The sequence below is a fragment of the Carassius auratus genome, unplaced genomic scaffold, assembly GCF_003368295.1.
Source record: "Carassius auratus strain Wakin unplaced genomic scaffold, ASM336829v1 scaf_tig00039398, whole genome shotgun sequence".
NCBI classification, from domain to species: domain Eukaryota; kingdom Metazoa; phylum Chordata; class Actinopteri; order Cypriniformes; family Cyprinidae; genus Carassius; species Carassius auratus.
Genome location: NW_020526511.1, coordinates 98536 through 110000, shown reverse-complemented (window position 1 = coordinate 110000; position 11465 = coordinate 98536). Strand labels below are relative to the sequence as shown.

The following is an 11465-nucleotide window of genomic DNA, read 5'->3' as shown; positions in this document are numbered from 1 at the left end:
TTTATTGTGGTTCTTCAGTGCTAGAAAATAAAACAAAAATTTCATATACATTTAATTAATTATTTTACAAAAATAAAAGGGATCATGCATGTTATTTTTCATTTAGTACTGACCTGAAGAAGATATTTCACATATAATATGTTTACATATAGTCCAGAAGAGAAAATACTAGTTGAATTTATAAAAATGACAAAAGTTAACATCCCCTTGACTCTCAATACTGTGTTGTTAGCTGAATGATCCACAGCTGTGTTTTTGTGTTTCACGAGTCTCTTCTTCAGAAAAGCCCTTCAGCTTTCACTAATTCTTTGTTTTTCCAGCATTTGTGTGTATCTGAACCCTCTCCAACAATGACTGCATGATTCTGAGATCCATCTTTTCACACTGAGGACAACTGAGGGACTCGAACACAGCTATTACAGAAGGTCCAATCCCTCTCTGATGCTCCATGCATTAAGAGCCGGGGGTGAAAACATTTTTAATTTGAAAATCAGGGACTTCTGGGAAACATGTACGTTTCTTTTATAGCTTGTGAATGGCAGTGCTAAATGAAAAAATATGTTATCTAGGCAAAATAAGAAAAATGTACACATCTCTTTTCTGTTCAGAAGCCCCCCTACAAAAGGTCAGCATGGCCGAGCTCTGTAACATCGCGTCCTATATGCAAGGCTAAACACCGGTTCCTTGCTCTCAGTTATGTTGCTTCTACCTGCTAGCTTCAGCTGTACATGTGCACTGCAGAGAGACATGTAAGCGGCGCCCTCTTCTGGAGAAGGGCCGAATATGCAGCTCATTTTCATTTAAAAACACTCTTTTTTAGACATGCCCCAAAAATGACATTTTCCAGCTGTTATCATAAATGATCCGCCGGCTATTTTGGGCTGATACTGCACAGACTCATTCTGGGGACACCCAAGAACAATATAACATGTCAAAAGGGGCATGATATTTCCTTCAGTGCATGGTTTTTCCCTCTGGAGCATCAGTGGGCGTTTGAACCGTCTGTAATAGTTGAATATATGCTATATTTAGCAGATTCTGCAAGGTGTATGTACATTATGACATGTACAAGTATTTGTATATGTATGTGTGTGTATTTTTCTTTAATCTAATATGTATAGTGTATTCCATAATTTTTTATTGCATAAAAATACATACATTTTAGTAGTTATAGTTATACAATAAAAATGCTGCACATGAGAAATTCATCCCGTCTGTCTATTACCAGTATAAAAACAACATACATGAATGAATGAACACAAGAAAATTAAGGTTCTTACAGAAATCAGTAAATAATCTAAATTAATAAATATAATAATACATTCAGAATTAGATTTTGTAAGTTGAACTGCATCTGGTTTACAGTAATGATGATCTGTGAGTGTCTGTGTGTGTTTGTCAGACTGTCCAGCTCTCAGAGCGTCAGTATTCAGATCAGCGGCTCTCGCACACTGCTGGTGGTCGCAAACGTCACGGAGGACGACTACGGAAACTACACATGTGTCGCCACCAACAGACTGGGAGTCCACAACGCCAGCGTGTTCCTCTATAGTGAGAACCACACACACACACACACACACACACACACACACACACACACACACACACACACACACACACACACGCTCAGACACACTCACTCACACACTCACACTCACACTCACACACACACACACACACACACACGCTCAGACACACTCACACACACACACACACACACACACACGCTCAGACACACTCACACACACACACACTCACACACGCTCAGACACACTCACACACACACACTCACTCACACACACACAGTCAGACACACACTCACTCACACACACACTCACTCACACACACACTCACACACGCTCAGACACACTCACACACACACAGTCAGACACACACTCACTCACACACACACTCACTCACACACACGCTCAGACACACTCACACACACACACTCACTCACACACACACTCACACACGCTCAGACACACTCACACACACACACTCACTCACACACACATACTCAGTCACACACAGACACAATCACGCATACACACACACACACACACACACAATGATGTAGTTCAGTATGTCGACCAACAGATGGTGCAGTTTATCAACATCTCTCTCTCTCTCTCTCTCTCTCTCTCTCTCTCTCTCTCTCTCTCTCTCTCTCTCTCTCTCTCAGAACCTGGCACTGGGCGGGACATCAACGCCTCAGGCTGCGTCTGTCAATCATTCTGGCTCCTCCTCCTGTCTGTTCTCTCAGTTCTTCTGAAGTGTTAATGTTCAGCGCTGATGCTCTGAACTCGATCGATCATCTCAGACTGTTTCCATCCGTCCATCCTCGCTCACCGTTACGCCCCGACAGGACGACCGTCTTATTATCAGGAACAAATATGACATGGAGAAAAGAAAGAAGGTGCTATTTTCAAGACAAGAATATTGTTGTTGTCAAGCACTGACTTCTGTCTGAGTGAAATCATCTAGAAATATGGTTCATTTCATTGTGTTTTCCCATAATACCCTGCAGTCTGTTCCCAAATCTGCCTAATGTAAACTAATGAAGGAGCGCTAGGATCATGTAAAGTCTTTTAGATGTGGTTTAGGACTAATGACTAGCAGAAGGGACTGGAACACAGTATTTTCTCCTGAATCTTCATCATGAAGATATTCACAGATCAGATCATGTCTGTGTTTGTGAAGATTGATAGGAGATTCTTTTCACAGCCCCTGACCTAAACCCCTCCCACATGTGTAGCCACACCCACACACCAAACCCCTCCCACATGTGTAGCCCCGCCCACACACTCAACCCCTCCCACTCCTGGAGGGTTCCTGTGAAAGCCTGGATCATCTGAGAACTGTTTCTCTCGTGAAAAACTATTCCTCTGGAGGGAAACCTGTAGAGTGCTGTGGGATGATTTTGGTAAAGTGTGAGATCCTCGTGTCCTGAACCTCGTCTTCTGTGTGTCTGTGAAATCGTATGAACTCTGAATTGTACGACACCAATGAATGCTTCGCTTCGATTCGCTGCTCATCCCGTCGCGTCTGTCGTCTGTAAATACTCGTTTAATCGAATGTCCTCACATGGAAACGAAACGAATCTTCAGTTCAGGTCTCTTCATTAGTTAATTATCTGCGGTGGCGCTTTGATGCTTCCTGTAACAAACTGAAATTAGATACTAAACAAAGATTTTTAATACAAATATTTAAATATCTCGTTCTAAAACTAGATTTACCTTTGTAGCGGCTGCACTACTATTCTTATTCATAGAGATTGATCATTTCTGTTCATTAGTTATTATAAAAGTAGTTGGACAGAAATGAGCTGAATCCACTGACTGCCAAACGATTCGAGAAAACGATATAAAAAAGCCATTTTAGAGATGATTTACACACACTGAATCCACGCACACACACATTAGTTTTCTGCGTGATTGAATTTGTGAAGCGTCCGTCCCTGATTTTCTTGTTTACCAGATTTATTTATTTTAAAGTTCTCGGAGAACAAGTTGTATGTACACATTCATATATTAAAGACATTTAAACGGTATAATGAATCCCTCCTGAGCTCTTCAGCTCTTTGATTGACAGCTCTCTCAGCCAATGATCTTTCAGCGTGTGAGCTCTGATTGGATGAAGCCGCTGTGGCTCGGCGACTGGTTTAAGGGCTAGTCGTGTGTCCTGTAGTCCTCAGAAGCTCTCGCTCGTGCCCTGAACACCGTTGTCTGAGTTTGATCCGATCTGAAGTCTGGACCAGGACTTGTGTGTTTCTGTCTGTGTGTGTGTGTGTTACTCCTGATGCTCTGTAACATGACAAGAAAACTGGACGCCGTGTCTTTGTCGATCCTCGGGACGCTGGAGTCTCTAGAAAGAGTTTTCCGTCTCGTTCCGCTGACATCTTCATGAAAAGCAATGAACATTTTCTAACTGTGTTTATTTACTCTAAAATTAGCGGAACGATTTTTTAAATCTGCACTGTAAAGAACTCATGAAGTGTTTGAAATGGAAATAAAGTCATTTGAATTTGTTGTATTTCAAAAGTGGGTTTAAGAAAAAAATAAAAGATAGTAATTTTTGGTGAGAAAATGAGGCTTATGAACTCTGTTAATCATGTAACATGAAAATAAAGGAATATAAAGATTGTTAGCTCTCCCTTTAAATGTCAGTTATTGTGTTTTTAACTCTATTTGAAACGAAGAGTCAGTGTAAACTTCACTTCACAGACGTCATCTCCGAAATCATTTCACAACAAAACACAAGTGCACTCAAAATCATAACGCACACTGAATCATAAATGCCCACAAACACACACTTAAAATACTTAACTTGAATTTACTATTAAAATCATAAAATTAGAAACGGGACCCTTTTATCTGAACACACACACACACACACACATACACAAACAATTATATATTTATTAAAGTTTCTGATTTGAACAAAAAAAAAGTATAATTATAGTTATAAAGGTTTTGGATTGCTTACCTTAATATATATAAGAGGAGTACAATATGATTTTGTAAGTTAATGATTTATGATCAGTTGTTGGGAAAACTGATGGATTCAGACTTTTGACTTGTAATTAATGATGGCATGTTAATTTGCGAGCGTAACAGTACAATCACACAATAAATGATATATTACTGATGTTGTTTCTGAAATCTGTGTTGTGGATATAGAGATCTGGTTTTATTTGATCACTTTCACACAGAATTGCTGATGAACTCAGGTTTTCTTATTTGCTAATAACTCACTTAAAAAATTACTTCTGCAACATTTTAATTTTACAGTTCTTCATTTTTTTTATCATCACTCATTTTCTCAAAATCTTCAACAAAAATCAAAATCTTCAAACTGAAATCACAGAAAATCTGACTCTTCAGACAAAATCAAACAATCACTTCAAAACCATTTCACTTGTTCTCAAAATCAAAGCTTTCAAATCACACACACATTAGTCAGTAATATACACAATACAAAAAATTATGAAATCTTATAAAACCACAAGCATGTTGCTAGCATGTTTCTAGCATGATTAACATGTGGCTAGCATGTCTCTAGCATGATTAGCATGTTGCCAGCATGTTTCTAACATTTTTCCAGAATGATTAACAAGTGACTATCATGTCGCTAGCATGTTTGTAGCATGATTAGCAAGTGACTTGCATGTTACAGTTTTTTTCATTCGCTAACAAGCACTTAACCATACTTCAGATACTTTTTCTAAACTCTTAACACAGACTAACACCTACAAACACAATTAGCCAAATGGATAATTTTCTTCTCAAAAACACATTTTGTTAAATATATACTAAATCTTCATTTCAAAATAGAACACATCTTTCTGTCAACACACCAACTTTACCAAAACACTGGAAATCTGACTCAAAATTAAATTATTCTGTCAAAGAATAACACTTGTTTTCACCTCACAAGATACATGCAGTCAATCAAAGTACACCAGGTTTCAAAATACTGGATATTGCTGACATTACAAAAACTGCATAGACTTTTCAGTCTCAGTTTTACAGGTATTTGCATGCAAAACATGCAATTCACTGTTTTATACAAAATTTCTTGGTTAGGAACTGTATGTCCAAATGAACAGTGATGTTCACATTCAAAAGCATTCCAGTAAAAAGCTATTTTTTTCCTTTACTGTTTACTGCAGGAGGTACAGTAGAGACACAGTATGATAGAACAGAACAGGTTCGAGAGTATTGCTTACAGTGAACAAAATATCCATAAAACACATAAGAGCATTCTGAACAAAAAAACAAAAGCAAAAAGGCCAGATAAAAAGGGGGGGGGGGGGTTAAAATAAAAATGAATTAATACTTATGCTACTGTAACAGCATTCATACAGAGTTCACCTAAACACTTGAGTATAATAAAATAATCAAATGTAGCTGACACAGTGTTAATCAGAAATCTTTATTAGACATAACACATATGCTGGGAACCACGAAGATTTGATGCATGCTATACTTGCTTACGACAGTAACTGCTTTTTCTTTTTAATACATCTCAAACTATAACTCTGCATTAGCATCATTCATTTAGCATCGACTGAAGAAAGATTTTTCTCTCTTTCTCTGAGTTAGTCAACAAAGCAAATGAATCATCATTTGCTGATAGAGAGGAAAGTTAAATACTATAACATTTTATTTTATTCAAATGAGATAAATACGTTTTCGTATCGACAGACAAGTGATCTGGTGCTCAAAGAACCAGAGACACACTGCACAATTTTCGGCTGTCCCAGATGAAAGATTGGCATCGGGTTGTGGTGAATGCAAGGTCAAAGCACTGAACAACATTCATTTGGAAAACAGTGTGTCAATAATGCAGAATGATAGTTAAAGGCAGTTCATCATTGAATTCAGTGATGTCATCTCTGTTCAGTTTAAATAGTGTCTGTGCATTTATTTGCAATCAAGTCAATGATATCGCTGTAGATGAAGTGACCCCAACTAAGCAAGCCAGAGGCGACAGCAGCAAGGAACCGAAACTCCATCGGTGACAGAATGGAGAAAATTTGAATTTGAAATTGAATCAGAAATTGATTGTTTCACGATCCCAATCTTTCAATCTTTGTTGAAAATTGTTCAGTGTGTCTCAGGCTTAAGGAGTGCCAGGAAATGCCTAATATGGACAAACACATCTATGCAGCTACGCTTAAGAAAACAAAAAGCAGAATGAACTGGTTAAACATTAAGACAATAAACACAAGAAATTCAATCTATTAATGATGCAGAGCTAATTTACATATAATTTATTACAGTACAGAAACTATAAAGTATATTTTCTACTTTATTCTGTGCAGAAAATGTAAATAATTGTTTGTAGCATATAAAACAATCATAAAAGTGCCTATTGAAAACATTATAGATTACAAATCATTGATTATTGTCCAGAAGTATTTGATTTCTCATAGCAAATTCAAAGTATTATATAAAAAAAATTAATCCTTGTATAAAAAAAATAAATGCATGAATACATAAAATTATTGTATTTGACAGCTACACCCCTGGGGCCTCATTTATAAAATGTTGCACAGAAACCATCCTAAATTTGATCTTACAATAATTTCTCAAACGTGTACATGTGATTCATAGAATGAACGTACGCACCGAAAACACACGTATGCCTCTCTTTCAAATGTGAATTCTATCAATCGCAAATTAATGGTTTTAGCTCTCTGCCTTGTAAAAAACTCTTTATTAGTGTCATTAACATTTAAAAGATCACCAGTCATCATCTAAATTCTTTAGTTTGGAACATCGAGCTGCAAGAACAGCTTACATTTCCAAAAACCTGCAGTACTCTGACAAGAAAAAGTGCGAGACCCTGTTGTGATGCTAGGCACTCTTCCACGTCAACGAAAGCTTTTACAAATATAACTGTTAGCGTATATTTAAGCCTACACACGCTCTATGATCAAATCTGAACATGCAAACTTTATAAATGAGGCTCCTGGTGTGACAAAACATTAGCTTAAACACAATACTTTTAAAGCTGTTTTTTAAAGTATTGGATTACATACATTTCTACATGTGCCATTTCATGCCATATCAACTAGCATCTAACAATACACAAACACGTTTTTTTTTTTCTAACCTATGTTTCTCCATAAAAGCTGCTGTAATTTCCCCCTCACTAAGCATTTAAATAATTAAGGGGAAGTAATCCTGTGAAGGCAGTTAAAGAATGCCCCGTCACTGTAAACTGGTCTGTCAATCATCTTGTCACAGTTAACATCTTCCACTTTTCATTTAATTTAACTTCCTACAGTACTGGAGAGAAGATGCATTTAATGATGCATTTAAAAGTTAACGACCGAATGGGTGTTTATAAAATTATACATTACTGATGAAGAAGAAATATAAAACGGACAACTCTAAATAAATATTTTTTACCAGGTTAATTGTTGATCATTAGTAACTCAAACCCAGTGGCGTAACTTTGCTTTGAAAAGCTGTGGGGACACCGCACAACTTGTTTTGCTAGTTTTTTATCTTTTTATTGAATAACCTAATTTACTTGGGGATTAAGTATAAACATATTAATGATGACAGATCTAATGATTGGATCTGCAATTAGGGAAATTGAAGAGAAGAGATCCAGTCTGGAGATGATCAGGAATAGTTGATTTGCATGGAAGACATGGAGATCCAGATTTTTTTTGGTTACTCGTATGTTTTGAATATTCAACAGGCAAAGTTCTTCTGCATCTAAATGCAAAACTGTTCATAAAAACAGACTACCGGGGCGGGGGGTTAGGTCAGTGGCCCTTGGCTTGGTGTTTTTGGCAGAAATCAGCCCCCAGTGAAAACTAACTGAGGAACCCTGGTTTATAGTTATATGGAAACGAAAGGGTTAACATTAAACCTGTTCTTTTTCATCAGTAGTGTTATTTGAGATTTTAATTTTGTGAAGATTCAATGACAAACTAGCTAACAAAATGTTTATTATAAAAAACTAATAAGAGGAGGCATGGCATAAGCCTACACTATATGCTGTATTAGGATATACTGACTCATAAATGACAGAACGTTTAGCAAACAAAGAGGATTAAAATAAAAAAAATAAAAGAGAGCCTCTGTAGCATAATGTGAGGTAAACAGTAATGATGAACTTTTCAAAATGAAAATAAAAGTAAAACTAAACTTGCTGTCGGTGACAGTGCTGTAAGTTTGTTTTAATTCCACACAAGATTACTAACATGTTCACCTTCTCTGGTTTCAGAAGTGGTCTTTTACTTTACTTTAGCGTGAAAACCATCAATATTTGCATCATTTTTGCTGAGTGCGTCTATGAAACTCCTGCCGACACGGGGAGAACAAACAGGCTCTACACTCGAAGCACTGCGCTGTCATGTGATGTTTCTCATATGCAACAGAAATGGCAGTTTTAATGAGTTTAACCACTTCCTGCAGAGCCAGTGCGACCACTCACAAACTTTAGTCGATTGCAGTCTGGAGACCTGCAGTTAATAGAAAATATGACCAAAACAGGATATTCTTTAATTTTGTAGTTCGAATGGAAAGGTGCATTCTTAGAGGCACATCCATGTGGAGATGGTGGTCGCATTCTGCAACCCGTCTCAGAAAGCAGTAGTTTATTAATAAATAATTACAATGTCTTCTTTTCCCCCGAGACGTTTATAATCACTTTGCCGGTGCTTTGAGGCAACTGTTTTATACGCAAGCTTGAGCGTGGAATATATATAGGCCTACGTTATGTATGGTTAATATATTATTATAATAATTAATTTAATATAATTAATCTAATATAAATAATATTATTTTTAATTACACCTACTTTCAAAGAGTGGCAGAGATAATATTGATCCTGGCAATAAGGTGTGGGGGAATGTCCCACCAATCCCCCCGCAAATTACGCCTGAACCCTATTTTGTAAACCTCTCTACCTAACCGTCGATCACGCGCATCCACCACATTTGTAGTTTTTCTAACACATTTTATTCCTGTTTGTAGTTCTGGACTGAATCATTCATTTTAGCCATTAGACTGTGCACGGATCCACACTTCAGAAATCGATCTGAAATAGTAGACCATCCAGGGAATTTTGGCATACTCTTTTCAACATACTATGCTTTAGGACACACTTATTCTAATCTCACATACTGTTTAGGATGAATAGTATGAACATTGAGACGTATGGACATTCAGTTGATGATGTCACAAAGATTGATGGGCGTGTCTTATTGAGGTGAACTCGTCCCCTGCTGCTCATCCTCTTAGTTTCCACACTCTTGAGACTGCAGTGGGGTCATTTCCATCTGTTCCCTCACTTTGTCTTCTTCGGAAGCTTAAAGAAAATAGACATCACAGAAATTAAAAATTAAGAATACAAAAAAGTACTCCTTCATGTAAATCTACACATGTATGATGTTACAGCTCCACTTGATTGTCTCTATACATGCTGAAACAACAGAACATTAAACAAAATATAATGACAAAATACAAAGATAGTACTATTATAATATGAATCTATAGAAGTCTTTCCTTGAAAACCTAAAATAAATCACTTTGTTCATCTTCCATTGGCTTCAGAAGATACATGGAGGGACAGATTATGCTCGATAGTTGGCTAATACATAACCACATACTAGTCATTAATACTTGTGCATCTCCATTAGGGGTGTCCCCAACTAAGGATTTTCATAGTCGAATCAGAATTTTGGAATCTTGCTGATATTCGACCGATAGTCGAATCATATGTTTGGGGGTGAGGCAAAATACATTGAGTCAAGTCAGATTGAGTCAGACATCCGACAGCCATATTTCCTGATGTTAACACACAGGGAAAATGTGTAACAAATGCCTTGCAGATATAAACGGGGTAAATAATGTTTTTATGTTTTGATTAAAAGATAGTTAACACTAAACGTCAGCGAAATCCTAACAATTCACAATTTTTACAATAGTGCTCTCATTATAAAGTTAGCCTATATGACAGTAGTTATTAATGTTATTAAAAGAGCCCGAATGAAAATGAACATGACTGCGCGGCTCTGAATGCGAACTCCTTTTGTGAACACGTTCTTCATGAAACAGCATTCACAGCATTTTTATTATAATGGTCTTCTCATTATAATAGTATATAACAGTCCAGTCATAGTTATTAAAATTCTGGAATTAGTGTTCCTGTACCTCAACTGGTAGAGCGTAGCGTTAGCAAGCAAGCTAGCGCAAGGTTGGGGGTTTGATTCCCCGGGAACACATGATAGGTAATAATTGATAGCCTGAATGCACTGTAAGTCACTTTAGATAAAAGCGTCTGCTAAATGCATAAAAAAAATTGAAGAGATATCACCATAGAACTACAATGAAGTGCTTGACTCAAAACCAAATGCATCTTATATCAGGTAAATAATATATAAGGGGTGGGGTGTTGGAGCAGTGGATAAGACACATGCCTTTGGTGTGAGAGACCTGGGTTCGGATCCATTGTGAGACACCAATGTGTCCCTGAGCAAAACACTTAGTTGCTCCAGAGGCGTGCGACCTCTGATATATATATATACCAATTGTAAGTTGCTTTGGATAAAAGTGTTATATATATACAGTATTGTTCAAAATAATAGCAGTACAATGTGACTAACCAGAATAATCAAGGTTTTTCGTATATTTTTTTATTGCTACGTGGCAAACAAGTTACCAGTAGGTTCAGTAGATTCTCAGAAAACAAATGAGACCCAGCATTCATGATATGCACGCTCTTAAGGCTGTGCAATTGGGCAATTAGTTGAATTAGTTGAAAGGGGTGTGTTCAAAAAAATAGCAGTGTGGCATTCAATCACTGAGGTCATCAATTTTGTGAAGAAACAGGTGTGAATCAGGTGGCCCCTATTTAAGGATGAAGCCAACACTTGTTGAACATGCATTTGAAAGCTGAGGAAAATGGGTCGTTCAAGACATTGTTCAGAAGAACAG

The 11465-nt window shown here is 37.1% G+C and overlaps 2 protein-coding genes across 2 annotated transcripts in view; one reads left to right on the top strand and one right to left on the bottom strand.

The window, feature by feature from the left end:
- LOC113083896 (limbic system-associated membrane protein-like) overlaps positions 1 to 5031 on the top strand; it is an 86882-nt gene extending 81851 nt beyond the window's left edge. Inside the window, exons 6-7 of the mRNA XM_026254720.1 lie at positions 1403 to 1551; positions 2186 to 5031. Of these exons, the coding sequence (XP_026110505.1) occupies positions 1403 to 1551; positions 2186 to 2283 (247 nt within the window). The 3' untranslated portion in view covers positions 2284 to 5031. The remainder of the gene's footprint in view (positions 1 to 1402; positions 1552 to 2185) is intronic.
- Positions 5032 to 6430: 1399 nt separating this feature from the next.
- LOC113083895 (uncharacterized) overlaps positions 6431 to 11465 on the bottom strand; it is a 63860-nt gene continuing 58825 nt past the window's right edge. The window contains exon 12 of the mRNA XM_026254719.1: positions 6431 to 9837. Within this exon, the coding sequence (XP_026110504.1) occupies positions 9767 to 9837 (71 nt within the window). The 3' untranslated portion in view covers positions 6431 to 9766. The remainder of the gene's footprint in view (positions 9838 to 11465) is intronic.